Here is a 20,519-nt window from a genome sequence, read left to right as displayed (position 1 = left end):
TCTTCAATTTAAATGTCTCTTCTTATCTCTAAAACAATTTTAAAGTGCTAACTTTATGTAAAGCAGGCAAATTCTTCAAGTAATTTGCTATTTAAGTATGCTAATTTTTACAGAGCTAAACAAGGAACTAAGGATAAACTAACGTGAAACAGGAAGATAGACATGAGGAAAAAACTCACAAGTTATAGCTGAACAAATCGATAGAATGCTCTAATACCACCTTGGCTTTCTGGGTTCAATTAAAAGCAAAAGCTAATAGATTTAGATGTCTGCTGGTTTATTACACTAACTCCCTTGGATTTGCTAAAATGTGTACATCAATAGGTACACGGATTCCTAAGGAAAAGAATGCCACTTAAAAATCAAGATTGGATACTAATTAAAGCAATGTTAAAAACAAAAGGTTGTCTATTACTACAAATGAATACAAAATGTCACAGACCTTACAAACTAAGAACTGAAGCCTTGCCCAAAGTTTATTTACTCCTGCCCTTGAGCTGCCTCTTCAAGGAAGTATACATTAACCAAATGGCGATTGAGGTGTTTGCTGTAATCTTTTTCCTTTCTAAAAGAACGATCACAGAAGATACAAACAAAATCTCCCTCGGCCACCTTGACTGCCAAGGCTTCCTTTCCATTTTTTCTACTAGTCTCTTGTGGAACTGGCCGAGCCCCATTCAATCCAGAGTCATCACTATCCTCTGACATGTTGTCACTTAGGTCACTTCCATCATGACTGTGGATGCCTTCATCTTCATCCATTTCCTGAGACTCATTTACTGCCACGGTGACAGGAGGTGATGCCACAGTAGCTGTGGACGCTGCTTCACATTTTTCTAGCAGTAGAGGAAGAAGTGGTGAAGTTGGTTCTTCAACCGCCGAGTCTCTGCCAGGGGGATTCTCTGTTTTCTTCTCATCAGTGTCCATCTTCATTTCACAAAGCATAGTGTCAGCCTGATGTTTACCATCTAAAGTTTCACCCTCTGGCATATTCAAGTTTTGTTCAGGGGATGAAATATTGGCAGATGCCTTGGTAACAGCAGCAAGACCAGCTAGACTCTTATCTGCCTCTTCTGCTTCCACTTTTTGAAGAGGAGCTTCTTTATGTCCTTCGTCTGAAGGGACTAATTTTTGGTCTTCTGACTCTTCCCCTTTTAAGTTTTCCTTTGGCAGAGGTGGTGATGGTGCTAAGAGATCCTGTGCACCGGCACTTTCCTTTAGAAGCTGCCTGTCTTTAACAGGCACTAAGCCAACTTCAATAAGGACTTGCTCCTTCTGTGCCATTTCACTCTGCATGTTGGACTGTTCCTTGCCATTATCTTTTTGAGGAGACCTTTTGGGGATCGGCTCCATGGGAGGAGCAGGAGGCTCCGCATGAACAGGCCCCTTCTGAACGACCTCGACCTCAGCATGCCGCACGGGGGGAAGAGGTGGAGGAGGAGATGGGGGGGGAGGAGGGGGAGGAGGAGGCGGCGGCTCCGTCTGAACAACCTCGACCTCAGCATGCCGCTCGGGGGGAAGGGGAGGAGGAGGAGATGGGGGGGCAGCGGGAGGAGGCTCCGTCTGAACTGGCCCCCCCTCAGCAGACTCCATGGGAGGAGGAGGCTCTATCTGAGCGGGCCTCCTCTGAGCAGGCTTGCCGCTTTTTTTACATGATTTACTTCTCAGAGTTTTCTTCTTTGCACTGTTTTTCATGCAAATACTTTGCTTTTTATTCTCCTCTACTTTGCTGTCACCCTTTGGCACCTCCTGACTATTTCTGGATTTGCTTTCTGCCTTCTTTTTCTTTTTTGTCATAGGTTCCTCATCATTAACAGGTTCTTGTAAGGAACGGGCTTCAGCTTCTGTCTTCCTTTTGCTTTTCTTGCTTTTACAGCTTTTTTCGGCATTATTTCCTGGGTGCACATCCATTTCTTTAGCTTCCAGTGCCGATTTGCGAGTTCTGGTAGTCACTTGGCTTGAGGCATTACTACAAGGCTTTTTCTCTTTTGAAACATTATCTTTTTTCTCCACTTTTACAGACCTCTCGTTTTTCTTCCCAGTCACATCCCCCTTCATTTTTGTCTGCTCTGTTTCTGTTTTCTCATTGGTGATTTTGTTATCAGGCAAGTCAGCCTCTCGCTTTTTGGTTTTCTTCAGTTTCACTTTTGAGACATCCATGGTCTTATTAGGACAAGTAGGATGCTTAGATTTGAAATGATACTGCAGATTACACTTCTTGGAAGCTGCGTAGTCGCATACAGGGCAGTTGAACTGCCGTGGATTAACATGTAGCTCCACGTGTTTTTTGAAGTTACTTCTATCTGCTGTTTTGTAGTCACAGTGTGGGCAGTTAAGAGGTTTAGGCCCATTGTGAACCTGTCTTGCGTGACGGGTTACTTCATGTTGATTAGAGGCCACATAACTGCACTGATCACACTTAAATGGCTTCTCACCTGAAGGTAAACAAGAGATGTTGCAGAAGGCATACATTAAGAAATGAATTCAAGATTTACTCAAGCATACTTATAAGGAATTGGATATATGTAAAAAAACAAACAAAAAACCACCAAAACTATTTCTTGAAGACTTTATCATGCAAATTACATTTACCATATTTATTTGTATATCCTTTCTCTATCTCTTGACGTTGATTCTCATAACAAATGGGAGAATAATTATCTCAGTTAATCACCATCTTCTAAAAAGTTCATCAAGCTGGGGCTCTCAAGCACTAATAAAGGACACAGATTCATCAAGAAATACACAATTACTGGAAAAGTGACTTGGGCTCTTGATGTTAATTTTGGGGCAAGGGCACTCAAAGAGATGAGATAATTTTAAAGTTTTTATGTTTAGTTAAAACAAATGTATAATGGAACAGAACATAAAAATCCCATACATTTCAGATAAACCTTGAGACTTCAAAAGAAATATTATACACTCTAGGCTACACTCCCAGACCTTCCGTGTGAAAGTTTTAAAAGAATGCTTTGGCTTCAGGGAGCAAAAGGATTTTTCTTTAAATTTAACCCTTTTGTGCATCGTGGCAAGAGCTGAGTCAAGTTTCACTTAGCAAACTTTTTCACTGCTGGAGTTTCTATTCTGCAGCAAAAATATAACAAGTCAGAAATCTTTACTTGATTTTCTCCCACCTTCTTCTAAATAATGGGCAAAGAAACTAGGTAAGTGAAAAGGGGCATACAAATATATATGGTATATAAAATTAGGAAAGGAAGTAATCACACATACATACAAGACTAGAAGCCCACCCCCAACCCCCAAATTAAAGGCATTAAGATTAACTCATTCTACCTGAATACATACCCATCTAGATCACACTCTAGCAAATATTACCAAATGGTATCCATACCCCACTGGTCCAATGGAATGCATAGCAGAAAAATGGAAATTGACATTTATGAAAATTCATCTCTCAAACATTCTCAAATTCACATCAAATCTTATTTAATTTTTTCATAAAGCAAAACTACTCAGACATGAAGTAAAACCATGTAGATGGTAAGCTTTACATGATTAAAAAATGTCTGATGATAGAATACTCAATCACAAAAACAAAAACTTATCCACCTATGTCAGATTGTAAATGCAGCTAACTGGACAACTCTTTTCCATATTAGTCCACTAACAGATTCATAAATAGAGGTTTCTAACAACATGCTACATTACTCTATACTTCGCCCTATCTTGTCCTCTCCATTGAATGACTTTAATGGAGACAAACGTTTACTTAACATATATAGATACAGAATGGGGAAAAGGTATGCGACATAACGGTTAAGAACTTGTTCTACAGTAAAAATACATGGGGAGATCTAATATGGGCTCTGCAACTTACTGTGAAGTCTTGAGCAAGGTACTGAAAACTCTCTAAGGCTCAATTTCCTCATCTGTAAAGTATTCTTAAGTGTTGTGAGCTATAAATAATCTAATCCACATAGAGCTCTTAGCATAGTACAGATAGCCAAGCAGTCAATACACATTACCTGTAAGTCATCACTTTTGGAATGAACTGGTAAGTTTTAGAATAGGTAAACAAAAGGGAAGATTTCATGTGCCTATCCTGCCTTAGTACATAAATCCTACTTTTGAGTAAACAAACAGCTGATAAATGCAGTTTATCTCTTCAGGAAAATAGCTGTGCTCTTAAAAGAATTATAAAGAAAATGTCATCATTTTATAAGCCCTAATGAATGAGAGTATTTTCGCAGCCAGCATCAAACAAGATGCAAGCCTCCACCTGTGAAACGGTCAGAGAATGGGAGTTCCTAGGACTCTGTATAAAACTGTGACATCATTTATTTGATTCATTCACCCCACCCCCATTTTTGCTTTACTGCCATCAAATCTTTCTTGTATTGGAAAATCAATTCATCAAGTTTAGCTTATTAATACCTAGCTGAATGAAAATTCTTTTGCCCTGTACCAACAGTTTTAACTTAATTCCCGTTTCCAGTTCTAGTAAAATTTTACCTGCTTTTCATCTTTATAAATGTCAGATGTCTGTTTAATTCTTCCCAAATTAATTTATAGATGTACAGCAAATTCAAAAAGGGAGTTTTATAAGCTTTACACATTCTTATCAAGAAGAGCCCAGGGGCTTCCTTGGTGGCGCAGTGGTTGAGAGTCCGCCTGCCGATGCAGGGGACACGGGTTCGTGCCCCGGTCTGGGAAGATCCCACATGCCGTGGAGCGGCTGGGCCCGTGAGCCATGGCCGCTGAGCCCGCGCGTCCGGAGCCTGTGCTCCGCAGCGGGAGAGGCCACAACAGTGAGAGGCCCGCGTACCACACACAAAAAAAAAAAAAAAAAAAAGAAGAGCCCAGAAAGAGTAACAAGGGAAATTTTAATTAGTGAGTAACAGGGGCATACTACTCAGCAATAAATATAGAGTTCTGAAAACGCAGCATGAAATCAATCTCAAAAATATTTTACAGAAAGATGTTACATTTTTTAACATAAGTCAGAGTATCAGTTGAGGGGGGACTATGGGAGTACTGACTAGAAAGGGTAAGGAGGGAACTTTTCTGAAGGTGGTAAAACATTTCATGTCTCCACCTAGATGGCAGACAAACAAGAGAAAACATACATAAAGTCACTGCCCCGTATACCTAAGATGTGTGCATTTTCGTATGTGTAAATTAAACCTTAGTAAAAATTATTAAAAAATTATTCTAGGGACTTCCCTGGCAGTCCAGTGGTTAAGACTCTGAGCTCCCAATGCAAGGGGCATGGGTTCAATCACTGGTGGGGGAACTAAGATCTTACATGCTGCCTGGTGTGGCCAAAAAAATCTAAAATTCATAAAAAGGGCTTCCCTGGTGGCGCAGTGGTTGAGAGTCCGCCTGCCGATGCAGGGGATACAGGTTCATGCCCCGGTCCGGGAAGATCCCACATGCTGCGAAGCAGCTGGGCCTGTGAGCCCTGGCCGCTGAGCCTGCGCATCCGGAGCCTGTGCTCTGCGGCGGGAGAGGCCACAACAGTGAGGCCCGCGTACCGCAAAAAAAAATAATAAATAAATAAAATTCATAAAAAGACTCTCAAACCATAAAATGTGTCAAATGACCCAGCTATTAAATAGTGCCACCACGGAATTCCCTGGTGGTCCAGCAGTTAGGGCTCTGTGTTTCCACTGCACGGGGTACAGGTTCAATCCCTGGTCAGGGAACTAAGATCCTGAAAGCTGCGCAGCCAAAAAAAAAGTGCCTCCATAGTAACCATCAAGTATTCGGTGAGAGGAAAATAATTTTTGCTGAATAAAATATTTTTTTCATCTTAAAAAGAGTAGTCCTGAGAAGATAAACAAAACTGATAAACCATTAGCCAGACTGATCAAGAAAAAAAGGGAAAAGAATCAAATCAACAGAATTAGAAATGAAAAAGGAGAAGTAACAACTGACACTGCAGAAATACAAAGGATCATGAGAGATTACTACAAGCAACTATATGCCAATAAAATGGACCACCTGGAAGAAATGGACAAATTCTTAGAAAACCACAAGCTTCCGAGACTGAACCAGGAACAAATAAAAAAATATAAACAGATCAATCACAAGCACTGAAATTGAGACTGGAATTAAAAATCTTCCAACAAACAAAAGCCCAGGACCAGATGGCTTCACAGGCAAATTCTGTCAAACACTTAGAGAAGAGCTAACACCTATCCTTCTCAAACCCTTCCAAAATATAGCAGAGGGAGGAACACTCCTAAACTCATTCTACGAGGCCACCATCACCCTGATACCAAAACCAGACAAAGATGTCAAAAAGAAAGAAAACTACAGGACAATAACACTGATGAACAGAGTTGCAAAAATCCTCAACAAAATACTAGCAAACAGAATCCAACAGCGTATTAAAAGGATCATACACCATGATCAAGTGGGGTTTATCCCAGGAATGCAAGGATTCTTCAATATACCCAAATCAATCAATGTGATACACCATATTAACAAACTGAAGGAGAAAAACCATATGATCATCTCAATAGATGCAGAAAAACCTTTCGACAAAATTCAACACCCATTTATGATAAAAACCCTGTAGAAAGTAGGCATAGAGGGAACTTACCTCAACATAATAAAGGCTATATATGACAAACCCACAGCCAACATCATTCTCAATGGTGAAAAACTGAAACCATTTCCTCTAACATCAGGAAAAAGACAAGGTTCTCCACTCTCACCAGTATTATTCAACATAGCTTTGGAAGTTTTAGCCACAGCAATCAGAGAAGAAAAGGAAATAAAAGGAATCCAAATCGGAAAAGAAGAAGTAAAGCTGTCACTGTTTGCAGATGACATGATACTATACATAGAGAATCCTAAAGATGCTAGCAGAAAACTACTAGAGCTAATCAATGAATTTGGTAAAGTAGCAGGATACAAAGTTAATGCACAGAAATCTCTTGCATTCCTATACACTAATGATGAAAAATCTGAAAGAGAAATGAAGAAAACACTCCATTTACCATTACAACAAAAAAAATATAATACCTAGGAATAAACCTACCTAAGGAGACAAAAGACCTGTATGTAGAAAACTATAAGACACTGATGAAAGAAATTAAAGAGGATCCAAACAGATGGAGAGATATACGATGTTCTTGGATTGGAGGAATCAACATTGTGAAAATGACTGTACTACCCAAAGCAATCTACAGATTCAATGCAATCCCTATCAAACTACCAATGGTATTTTTCACAGAACTAGAACGAAAATTTCACAATTTGTATGGAAACACAAAAGACCCCGAATAGTCAAAGCAATCTTGAAAGCGAAAAACGGAGCTGGAGGAATCAGGCTCCCTGACTTCAGACTATACTACAAAGCTACAGTAATCAAGATAGTATGGTACTGGCACAAAAACAGAAATATAGATCAATGGAACAGGATAGAAAGCCCAGAGATAAACCCAAACACATATGGTCACCTTATTTTTGATAAAGGAGGCAAGAATATACAATGGAGAAAAGACAGCCTCTTCAATAAGAGGTGCTGGGAAAACTGACAGCTACATGTAAAAGAATGAAATTAGAACACTCCCTAACACCATACTCAAAAATAAACTCAAAATGGATTAAAGACCTAAATGTAAGACCAGACACTATAAAACTCTTAGAGGAAAACATAGGCAGAACACTCTATGACATAAATCACAGCAAGATCCTTTTTGACCCACCTCCTAGAGAAACGGAAATAAAGACAAAAATAAACACATGGGACCTAATGAAACTTCAAAGCTTTTGCACAGCAAAGGAAACCATAAACAAGACGAAAAGACAACCCTCAGAATGGGAGAAAATATTTGCAAATGAAGCAACTGACAAAGGATTAATCTCCAAAATTTACAAGCAGCTCATGCAACTCAACATCAAAAAATAAACACCCCAAACCAAAAATGGACAGTAGACCTAAATAGACATTTCTCCAAAGAAGATATACAGATCACCAACAAACACATGAAATGATGCTCAAGATCACTAATCATTAGACAAATGCAAATCAAAACTACAATGAGGTATCACCTCACAGAATGGCCATCATCAAAAAATCTACAAACAATAAGTGCTGGAGAGGGTTTGGAGAAAAGGGAACCCTCCTGCACTGTTGGTGGGAATGTAAATTGATACAGCCACTATGGAGAACAGTATGGAGAATCCTTAAAAAACTAAAAATAGGGCTTCCCTGGTGGTGCAGTGGTTAAGAATCCACCTGCCAATGCAGGGGACAAGGGTTCGAGTCCTGGGCTGGGAAGATCCCACATGCCGCAGAGCAACTAAGTGTGTGCTCCAGAACTACTAAGCCTGTGCTCTAAAGCCCGTGAGCCACAACTGCTGAAGCCCATGTGCCTAGAGCCCATGCTCCACAACAAGAGAAGCCACCGCAATGAGAAGCCTGCTCACTGCAACGAAGAGTAACCCCCGCTCACTGCAACTAGAGAAAGCCCGTGTGCAGCAACAAAGACCCAATGCAGCCAAAAATAAATAAATAAAACAAATAAAATTTTTTAAAAAGTTAAAGAAAAAAAACTAAAAATAGAACTACCATACGACCCAGCAATCCCACTACCGGGCATATACCATGAGAAAACCATAATTCAAAAAGAGTCATGTACCACAATGTTCATTGCAGCTCTATTTACAACAGACAGGACATGGAAGCGACCTAAGTGTCTATCAACAGATTAATGGATAGAGAAGATGTGGCACATACATACAATGGAATATTATTCAGCCATAGAAAGAAATGAAATTGAGTTATTTGTAGTGAGGTGGATGGACCTAGAGTCTGTCATACAGTGAAATAAGTCAGAAAGAGAATAACAAATACCGTACGCTAACACATATATATGGAATCTAAAAAAAAAAAAAAGTTCTGAAGAACCTAGGGGCAGGACAGGAATAAAGACACAGACGTAGAGAATGGACTTGAGGACACAGGGAGGGGGAAGGGTAAGCTGGGACGAAGTGAGAGAGTGGCATGGACATATATAGACTACCAAATGTAAAATCAACAGCTAGTGGGAAGCAGCCACATAGCATAGAGAAATCAGCTTGGTGCTTTGTGACCACCTAGTTGGGTAAGATAGGGAGGGTGGGAGGGAGACACAAGGCGGAGGAGATATGGGGATATATGTATATGTATGGCTGACTCACTTTGTTATAAAGCAGAAACTAACACACTGTTGTAGAGCAATTACACTCCAATAAAGATGTTTAAAAAAAAGAGTAGTTCGTGAAAAAACTTAGTAAGATGTCAATTCCCTTTAACACACATTCACTGTGCTTACAATGGGAAATGAATTCCTATGTTAGCAGGATGGGGGAACTATCCAGTGTGATACCTACAAAAATATTACAAAGGCAAAAAAAAATAATAATAATAATAAAAAAAAAAATATTACAAAGGCAAATACCAACTGGATGTATTTCCTCCAGTACGAAATATTTCATCCAAGATGAAATGGTAACTTATCTACTGAGAAAAGGAAAGGAAGAGTTGTGGACCATGTCAATATCTCTAGGACCACCCAAGGGTCAGTGTGGCCAAAATGAAATAATTATCCATTCAAGACCACCTATGCTAATATTGACTTTTTAACTTTGCCATCTAGATACCTTCATAAAGGGGACCAATTCTGGATGGTGACAATGATTATTTCAGTTCTAGAGTGGATAAATCTCTCACTTGTTATAGTCCTGTATTTTATTTATTACAGGTTAATAAATTGGGATCCTGGATTATCAATCATTCGTTAAAGTTTGGCTTTTGTTAATCAATCCTCAGAAACCTTATCAACTCTCAAGAGAACAAACCCAAATTTCAGGAAAGCAGCTCAGTAGGAATCCCTGGAACCCAGCAGCCACACACTGAAATTATTAAAAGTATATAAATATCCACATTATATTAAAAATAAATCATAAATAATGACCCAGTTCCAGGTCTAGAAGAACTTCCTTATAATGGTAGTTTACTAAAAATGATAGAAAAATTCCGATTTCTTACCAACCTGAATGAGTACGCATATGTCTGGTTAGATGAGTTTTCTGAGAACTTGAGTAAGGACAAAGCTCACATTTGTATGGACGTTCTCCTACAAAAATATAATGATTAATGTTCAAATAATAAAATAAGGCAAATACAATTCTCACTAACAATACATACATTATTCAATACTGAGCATAAATTTTTTACCAAGAATTTTTTCTCCCTATTCCTGGCAAAATGGCCAATTTTTATCATTTATTGGAACAGTAAATGATTTAATTCAGAACACACATAACTACATTATTTCTGCTTTGCTGAAGAAAAAGTATCATTGGCTTTCTGAATTACAGCCCTTTTAATTTTCACAGTAATGCTACATGTGTAATAGCAAATATTAAGAACTGAAAAATTATCTTGATCAGGTATCAATCAACTTCTGAAAATCAGAATTATCCTTAAAAAAAACATGTACCCAAATTTTCTGATGCTATGGCTTGGGTAATTTTTTGGATCCTTGTAAATGATAAATCTACCATTTTAAATTGTTAGCTTAAAGCAATAACATTTTTGAGTGGGGAGGCTATTGTTTTAAGCTAAAAATTTCAAGCGGTAAATAGAAGTTTTATAGAAGACTCAGGTCAGTTTTTTTTTTTCTTTTTTAAATTTATGTATTTTTTGGCTGCGTTGGGTCTTCGTTGCTGCGTGCGGGCTTTCTCTAGTTGCGGCGAGCAGGGACTACTCTTTGTTGTGGTGCACAGGCTTCTCATTACGGTGGCTTCTCTTGTTGCAGAACACTGGCTCTAGGCACGCAGGCTTCAGTAGTTCTGGCTCACGGGCTCTAGCACACAGGCTCAGCAGTTGTGGCACATGGGCTTAGTTGCTCTGCGGCATGTGGGATCTTCCCAGACCAGGGCTCATACCCATGTCCCCTGTATTGGCAGGTGGATTCTTAACCACTGTGCCACCAGGGAAGTCCCAGACTCAGGTCAGTTTTAAATTATATTCATAAAGCCACAGGGACAACAACCAGCTGACAATAACAGACCAGTGATTTACTACTAAAGAATTTAAGATTCAAAGGCAGAAAATGTGTGTTTTTTGGACATGGGTTGTCGACCACAAAATATACTGAAAAAAACACCTTGACAATTTGTTTTTGTCTATTTTTTGGCCACAAGATAATAAGTATGACTTCAGGCAAGCCTCCTCATCTATAACAGTAACACTACCTTCATTTTCTAGAATTGTGAGAATTTAAGATAATACATGTAGCGCATTCAACCCCTGTACCTGGCACATAAAGCCCTCAGTAAACACCAGTTGTCATTTTGTCTATATTATACATTACAGCAACAGATGTATTTAATAACATGGGAAAAGGAAAGGAATAGACAGAGTGAAAAATAAAAAGTGAATGTGGTGATAAGTGTGAAATGTGTTCCTAATAACTGTTCAGCTGTTATTAGCTGGTACTATAGATTAGACATAAATAGCTCATGGTAACAGAATGCCTACTTTAGCCTGGATGAATTTTAAGATAGCTTAAAAAATGCTGAATGTGGGCTTTCCCTGGTGGCGCAGTGGTTGAGAGTCCGCCTGCCGATGCAGGGGACACAGGCTCGTGCCCCAGTCCGGGAAGATCCCACATGCCCGGAGCAGCTAGGCCCATGAGCCATGGCTGCTGGGCCTGCACGTCCAGAGGCTGTGCTCCACAACGGGAGAGGCCACAACAGTGAGAGGCCCGCGTACTGTAAAAAAAAAAATGTTGAATGTATTTTTGTAAAAAAAGATACATAACTGGCCAATAAGCACATGAAAAGATGCACAGTATCATTAGCCACGAGAGAAATTAAATCAAAACCACAGTGAGATGAAGATTTCACACCCACCAAGATGGCTATATCAAAATAACATACGTTAACGTTTATTTGTTAGGTTGTGGAGAATTTGGAACCCTGATACAGTGCTTGTGGGACTGTAAAACAGTACAGCCACTCTGGAAAACAGTTTGCCGATCCCTCAAATGATTAAACATAATTACCATATGGCCTAGCAATTCCACTCCTAGGTGTATATTTACCCAAGAGAAATAAAAACATATGTCTACACAAAAACTTGTATAAGAATGGTCACAGCAGCATTACTCATAATATCCAAAAAGTGGAAATAATCCAAAAATCCATTAACTGATGAATAGATAAACAAAATGTTGCTTACCCATACAAGAGAGAATTATTTGGCAGTAAAAGGAAAACAAGTACTGTACATAGGACATGGATGAACCTTGAAGACATTATATTAAGTGAAAGAAGGTAGCCACTGAGGGCCACATATTATATGATTCCATTGATATGAAATGTTCAGAACAGGCCAATCTACAGTGAATTGTATGGTACATCAATTGTGTATCAGTCAAGCTGTTACCAAAAAAAGTTAACGGAAGAAAAATTTGATACCCTTACAGATTAACATGAAGGATCAACTAAGGATAATTTACTTTTAAATTCTTCGTAACGAAACAAATTGCTTCTGCCTGTGCAACTAACCAAAATAGGCATAAATACTCTAGAAGCGCTAGTAATTTTTCAGTCACACATATAGGCAAAAACGTCATCTTTTAAAGTAGAATTTGTGAGGACTTCCCTGGTGGTGCAGTGGTTAAGAATCCGGCTGCCAATGCAGGGGATACAGGTTCGATTCCTGGTCCAGGAAGATCCCATATGCCATGGAGCAACTAAGCCCGTGCGCCACAAATACTGAGTCTGCACTCTAGAGCCCGCAAGCCACAACTACTGAGCCCGCATGCTGCAACTACTGAAGTCCGCGCGCCTAGAGCCTGTGCTCCGCAACAAGAGAAACCACTGCAATGAGAAGCCCGCGCACCTCAGTGAAAAGTAGCCCCCACTCACCACGACTAAAGAAAGCCCGTGTGCAGCAACCAAGACCCAACGCAGCCAAAAATTTTTTTAATTAATTTAAAAGACACATAAATAAAAAAAATTTTTTAAATAAAAAATGTATTAAGACCAAATAAGTTTAATACTAAAATGAAATGAGATATGTACAACCAATGTCAGGTATGTAAGTCATAACCTTATTGTGGAAATAGCAACTTTAATGTGGAGAAAAAGTTAAGTAATGAATGATGACGTATATAAAATACAGCCATTAAAATTAGTCACCTAGACTGTAATTAAGTGAAAAGAAACCACTATAAGAAAAAAAATTAAGAAATGGCAAAAAGTAGAGATCCTATTTAAAAAAAAGTATACATAAAAAATTGGAAATATACAACAAAACTGAAATTTTCCCAGTTCTCTCCATTTTCCTTTTTTTTTTGCGATACGCGGGCCTCTCACTGTTGTGGCCTCTCCCGTTGCGGAGCACAGGCTCTGGACGCGCAGGCTCAGCGGCCATGGCTCACGGGCCCAGCCGCTCCGCGGCATGTGGGATCTTCCCGGACCGGGGCACGAACCCGTGTCCCCTGCATCGGCAGGCGGACTCTCAACCACTGCGCCACCAGGGAAGCTCTCCTTTTTTTTTAATTCTAAAAATTTCTTAAATCAACTAATTTAGACTTATTGTTGAAAACATTTTTAGATTTTGGGGAAAATTTTTAAACTGTTCAGTGACTCAACAATTTTGAAAGTATCAAAATACAACTGACACCAGAAAATCAAAATTTAATAAGACAAAGACACTGGTCATATTCTTTTTTTTTTAATACTTTTTAAAAATATATTTATTTATTTATTCAGTTGGCTGCGCTGGGTCTTAGTTGCGGCATGCGGGAATCTTTTAGCTACGGCATGCAGGATCCAGTTCCCTGACCAGAGATCGAACTCAGGTTCCCTGCATTGGGATCACAGAGTCTTAACCACTGAACCACTAGGGAAGTCCCAACACTGGTAATATTCTTTATGTTGACTTGCATGGTGGCTATGAGTATATATATTTGTAAAACTTCATCATTGTCAATAATACCTCAATTTTAAAAAATTCATAAAGGTGTACACATAAAAGTCATGCACTTTTACCATATGTCACAGTTACTACCTGAAAGTTCTACAGATTATGGCCAATTCTAAATTAGGCCCCAAGGTTTTCACAAAACTGTGAAAGGACATAAAGTACTTACGGCTAAAGAATATATGGTATCTGGGATTTGTTTTATGATACTGCAGGTGAGGTTAGTTTAGTCTAACAGTTTGTTTAATTAAAACTGTTAAGTGATTAATGGTGTAGGATTCACAGGTAACTCTCATTTCCTATGCCATGTAATTGTGAAGTGTTTGTACTTTTTTACTTTTGAAATAAAATGGTGTTGAAGCCTGGAGACAATCAATCACAGATTATAACAAATTCCAAAGAGACTGCAAATTCTTTTACATAACTAGATTTTAAAGCTTTAAATTACACAGAAGCCATCTACTAGAGCTTAGGAATCTTGCTACACATGGTCTTTCTTATAATGGAATTTCATCTGCAAGTTTTCGTTTATGTCTACCACTTAAGCAAAGCAACATCAATTCCTCTCCTCAGTATGACTCACTTCAGCACGGGGTTCAGTCCTGCAGAGTGACAACTACTGCAAAAGGGATCTGATGCAAACAGCATTCCACAGCCCCTTCTCACTTCTGATGCAGAGTACTAGGTTACCCTATCCATTTTGTTCAGACCAGTAATCAGTCCTCAAAGGTACCAATTCATATCAGGAAAATGTTAACGTAACTATCAGTAGTTACAAACATTGCTTTTAAAAAATGAGACCCCTTAATGAAAGTCAATTTAAAAGTGAATAATTAAGGGGTGTTGGGGAGAAATGGGGAGCAACCACTGAGAGGGGTTTCCTTTTGAGGTGAAGATGTCCTAAAATTGACTGTGGTGTTGGCTGCACAAGTCTGTGAACACACGAAAACCAATGCATTCTAACTTTCAATGATGAATTGTGTGCGAGTGGAGTACATCTCAATAAAGCTGTTATTTAAAAAAATGAATTGCCAAATATGACAAAATATTAATAACTCTTGAGTATAGGTGATGGGGACCCATGGGTGCAGCGGGGCATTCTCTTTACTTCTGAGATATTTGAAATTTTTCATTCTTAAAGTGTTTCATTTGTGGGGTAGCGTACACTTATAAACGAGAAAGGTCCTCTTACCTGTATGAGTTCGAACATGCTGAACATAATTGTTTTTTCTGTCTGAAAAATAGTTGCATTTTCCACATGTGTATACTTTCCTTGGAAAATGGTTTCTCAAGTGTTTCCTCCAGTGATATTCGCTTACTGTGGTGTACGTGCAAATGATGCACTTGTAGACTCGCTCATTGTCCCCGGCTCGGGTGTGGTGTTTCAGGTGAGCAGTATAGTGATCATAGCGATTGGTATTGTAGCCACAGCGGTCACAGCGAATGGGGCCCTTGGAGAAATCTCCCTCTTCCCCAGTGGAAGAGCCGCATTCCCTGGCTTTGGCTTGCTTCTCTGCACTTTCCTCCACAAAAAATTTCTTGGCACTATGAACTCGGATGTGATGCACAAACTGTTCTTCAGATTCTGCTTCATACTGGCATGGTTTACAGCGAAAGGGCTTGGTCTTCAAGTTCTTGCATTTGTCCTCTGCTACAGGTGTTTCCCGAGGAAGATCTTTATTTGCGCTGTACGGTTCTGAGGCAGCTGACACCTCAAACACAGGCCGTGGTTGGACAACACTGAGTTCCAAACTCTCCAGTTCCACGTTTTCCAGACCACTGGGCTCGCCTTTTACCTCAGGAGACTCCTCAAGTCCTTCTCCATCACTATCGGAAAAGTTGTTATCCCCAACAGGCATCAATTCTGCCATCTGTCTTTCTTCGCCAACCAGGTAATCACAGCAGCCGCCGTTTACTTCCCCAGTTAAGGCCACATTTGCCAACATGATGAGCTGAGGCGCAGCCAGTTCAGCTCTGGAGAGATCAGGCAAGTCATACATGTCGTTAGGCAAGGCCATGCCCATGGTGCCACTGCCGGTGAACAGACCTCCTCCTCCGGAAGACTGCCCCATTACCTGGGTGGCCATAACGGTGTTCTGCATTCAAAACAAAACAAATAACACGAAAGCACCAGTGTAAACACAACTTTTACTGGTCTAAAACAACATCACTGTAATTCTTCGTAACTTAAAAAAATACATTTTCCCATATAATCTTTAAACTCAATCGGCCTCATTAACTACTGAAAATAAGCCTTTACAATATTTTTGTAATTCCAAATTCTCTTTACTGCAGTCATCAAAAAAATTTGTATGACCCCCTACAAAAAAATTCTATCAAGTGTTTGACACAACTCATCCATCAACTAGGTCTACCACTGGCTTGCCTTCCCTCAAGCAGTTTTACTTTTTCTAGTGGAAAAATATAAGTAACCTTCATTTTTAGTGCTAATTAAAATTTTATTTTAAATTCCATATATGAACAGTAAACTGCTGTCCTCTCAACTCCCCCTTCAAAAGTTTACTGGTCTGAATTAGAAAGGGGAAAAATCCAAAAGCTACCTGTGCATTTATTAAGTACAAACAGCCTGAAAAGCAGAAGCCTATAGTTAGTGAATTGAAGTTCATATGAACTCAACTAGCTCCAAAAGAATAATCTACAGTTGACCCTTGAACAAGCGGGTTAGGGGCACCAACCCCCAGTGCAGTTAAAAATCTGCATGTAACTTTGGGGTCCATAAAAACTAGAATACCAATAGCCTACTGTTAACCAGAAGCCTTATGGATAACATTAACAATCAGTTAACATATTTTGCATGTTATGTGCATTATATAATAGTGTACAAGATGAATTGTGCTTGTCAGTATCTTTATCAATATTGTATTATATGATGCAAAATACTGTAGATGTTATAGGTATTACTAACACTAGGCATCAAAAGAGAAAAGATAATGTGAAAAAGAAATTCATACTTATTTACAGGTATAACGATTAATGCACTGATAAAGAAGCAGCAGCAATATGATTGCTTTATGGTAGTCTATTGTAATCAATAGGACTGCTTCACAGTAGCCTAGCCTATATGCAAATGAATGAATCACAAAATTTTTAAGCATATAGTATAAGACATATTCATAATATAGTATTAGAAATACTGTTTGGTTTTAAAAAACTGCATACATGTGATGATAGGCTGATACACTTCCTCAAATTATGAGGTATACTGTATTTTAATGTAAGTATTTAAAAGCAAAGTTATACAGCAGTAGAAAAACTAATACATTATTAACTTCATATTAAATATCACCTTATACCTCTGTACAAGTCTTGCACATAATGAATACTTAGGTAATGACAATGATGACACAATGTCTCCCAGCTCTTGCTTTACGATTACTAGATTTTCACAAGACACACACCCACATACCCAACAGATAAGTTTATTAACTGAATGGCATGATTATTTACTATTCATTAAGTGGAAGTGGATCATCATAAAGGTCTTCATCCTTCTGGCTTCAGTTGAGTAGGGTGAGGAGGGCGGGGAAGAGGAGGGGTTGGTCTTGCTGAGTCAGGAGTCACAGAGTGGAAAGAGGTAGAGGAAGTGGAAGGGAAGGCAAAAAGAGGTGCAGAGGCAGAAGAGGTGGAGGAAGTGGAAAGAGGCAGGCACTCTGTGTAACTTGAGGGAAATACATCTTAATTTCTGTCTGACTTTTTTGCTTTTCCACTTCTCTAAAAATGTTTCTATAGGGTACTAATCCTTCTTCAACCACTGGGTTTAGTTTTAGTGTCTGTATCACACAAGGGTCCAAGTCATAAAAGAAGTCAAAAGTAGTCTTCAACAAAAGGAACCCTGCTGCCAGACAGTCTAATGTCAATTTGTTTTCTGGCACTGCTTCTTCCATGTCTTTTTCCTCATCATCTGGCACCGACCGGCTCAGAAGCACTTAACTCCAAATCGACTTCCGTTAATTCCTCTGGTATGGTGTCTATTAGCTCTTGAATATTCCCAAGATCTGTATCTTGAAGCCCTTCACCACCACCCCCCACCTTTTTGCCATACCCACAATCTCTTTCATGACTTCCTTGATTGGCTGTCATAAATCCTGTGAAGTCATGCACAACATCTGGACACAGTTTTCTCCAGCAGGAATTTATTGTTTTAGGCTTGATGACTTTCACAGCTTTTTCTATCACAATGATGTGATCCTTCCAGACTTTCATGATGTTCTATCGGGGTTGTCTTTCATAGCATTGACAATCCTTTCATAGAGTACCACATGTAATGAGCCTTCAAGGTCCTTACAACACCTCGATACAGGCTTCATTCAAAGACGTTGTGCTGGGGGACAAGTATACTACTTTGACACCTTCAATGTTGAACTCATGGTTCTAGGTGGCCAGGGGCATTGTCCAATACCAAAGAACTTTAAAATGCAGTCCCTTACTGCAAGGTACTTCGTGATCAGGGACAAAGCACTGATGGAACCAATCCAGAAAAGTGTTCTCATTCATTGCCCAGGGCTTCTTGTCGTACAACCAAAAGAATAGCAACTGGTGTTTATCTTTTTTCCCTTTAAGGATAGTGGGCTTCAGGAGTTCCTTGGCGGCCTAGTGGTTAGGATTCCAGGCTTTTGCCGTGGCGCAGGTTCAATCCCTAGTCAGGGAACTGAGATCACGCAAACCGTATGGCGTGGACAAAAAAAAAAAAAAGGATAATGGGCTTAGCAGCTTTATAGATAAGAGCAGATCTGATCAAAAAATCAATTTGCTGGGCTTCCCTGGTGGCGCAGTGGTTGAGAGTCCGCCTGCCGATGCAGGGGACACAGGTTCGTGCCCCGGTCCTGGAAGATCCCACATGCCGCGGAGCGGCTGGGCCCGTGAGCCATGGCCGCTGAGCCTGCGCGTCCGGAGCCTGTGCTCCGCAGCGGGAGAGACCACAACAGTGAGAGGCCCGCGTACCGCAAAAAAAAAAAAAAAAAAAAAAAAAAAAATCAATTTGCACAAAACATGTTAGTCTTCAATCAGCCTCAAATCCTGATGCTCGCTTCTTTCTTACTAATGAATGATCTTTTTGGCAATTTTTTCCAGAGTAGGGCACATTTCTCTGTGTTAAAAACCTGGTTTAGGCAGACAGCCTTTCTCTTCAATAATTGTGTTCACGGCATCTGGGAACTCAAAGCCGGTTCTGGTATCTTGATATTTTTTTCTAAAATTACCAAACTATCCTCTGCTGGCATTAAATTCTCCAGATTTAGAAACTTCACCTTCCTTTTGCTTTAAGTCGTCATATAACTTCTCTTTTCCTCGAATCATATTAGACTCTATAGGTATGCCTTTCTTATAGTAATACTATACCCACGTAAAAGATGCATTTTCAATACGACATAGAGAGGCATTTCGCAAAAAGTGCAAGTCTTTCATGTCTGCTGGCAAAAATGCAGAGACAGTTTCCAAGTTTCCTTTTCTGTTTTTACAACAATCCTTACACTGGACTCATTGATCTTGAAATGGCGGGTAACAGAAACTACAGAACTCAGTTTATGGTACATATCAAGCAATTCAACTTTTTCTTCTAATGTCATGACTTTACTTCTTGGGAGCATTTCCAGCATCACTAGAGCACTTCATATAGGCCCCACGGTGTTATTCAAGGTTTCTGGTATCACACTAAACACAATGAAAAACACTCAGGAACTGCGAGGGGTGACTTTTTTTTTTTTTTTTTTTTTTTTTACTGCAAACACAATTTACTGGAGAGACCAACTGCTCACCCGGAAATGATTTAGACTCACAAGACGTTTTGAGTGGATACCTGCAACACTTGCACTCACCAAAATAGCAAAAAGAGGTAGCTATGAAATTATTACAGTACTACAGTACGGGCTACAGTTAATATTATGCAGTAATGAGTTATACTGCATCTTTACATTTGTTTACATTTCTCTGGACTGGAATGGTGCCATGGGTGGTCTGTGTTTATGTAATTTTTGATAAATTTAAACTTTTTATTAGATTTGTATATATTTTATGGTAGCAAATGATAAAATACACTATTATCTACATATATTTTATGCACTCAGGTACCTTTTTCTAAATTTTTTCGATACTTCTACGCTATGTGTATCATCTGTAAATTTTTTCAAAATGTTGCAAATCTCTAAGAAACTTTCCAATATATTTCTTGAAAAAAAATCCACATATAAGTGGACCCACACAGTTCAAACTCCTGTTGTTCAAGGGTCCAATGTACTCTGAAAACGTACTTAGTACCATTGAAGTACCACTTAGTTTCTTTTTTTTGATGATGACCTGGTTCAAAGTAAACAAAAGTTATGGACCTGTCTTCCTGTGAAAAGGGAAGTTTGGTGTATTCAAAAATACACAAATGAAAATACAGAAACTTTCAAACCCCTTAAAAAAATAACTGGACAACTCATCTCCAAATCAGCAACTTTCTTGCATTGCGCTTGACTTGGCCCACTTGCCTGGCGGAGCCATAACAAGATCACCTCGAAAACATGTTGGGCTTTTTTATAAACTGTCTTAACCACGCTACTTT

At 39.2% G+C, this 20,519-nt stretch overlaps 1 protein-coding gene across 1 annotated transcript; it reads right to left on the bottom strand.

The window, feature by feature from the left end:
- Positions 1-480: 480 nt before the first annotated feature.
- LOC307060908 (RE1-silencing transcription factor-like) lies at positions 481-16,053 on the bottom strand (the record flags this gene model as incomplete). The annotated part of the gene is made up of 3 exons (XM_079715776.1): positions 15,150-16,053; positions 10,011-10,094; positions 481-2,435 (listed from the first exon to the last, which is right to left on the bottom strand). The coding sequence occupies exons 1-3, from the start codon at positions 16,042-16,044 to the stop codon at positions 481-483; spliced, it is 2,934 nt and encodes a 977-aa protein (XP_079571902.1). The 5' UTR covers positions 16,045-16,053.
- Between the last annotated feature and the right edge of the window lie 4,466 nt (positions 16,054-20,519).

This window comes from Hyperoodon ampullatus, assembly GCF_949752795.1.
Source record: "Hyperoodon ampullatus genome assembly, chromosome: 1".
Lineage (NCBI taxonomy): Eukaryota > Metazoa > Chordata > Mammalia > Artiodactyla > Ziphiidae > Hyperoodon > Hyperoodon ampullatus.
Note: the sequence above shows the minus strand (reverse complement) of the source record. Positions and strands in the feature narration are given on the sequence as shown.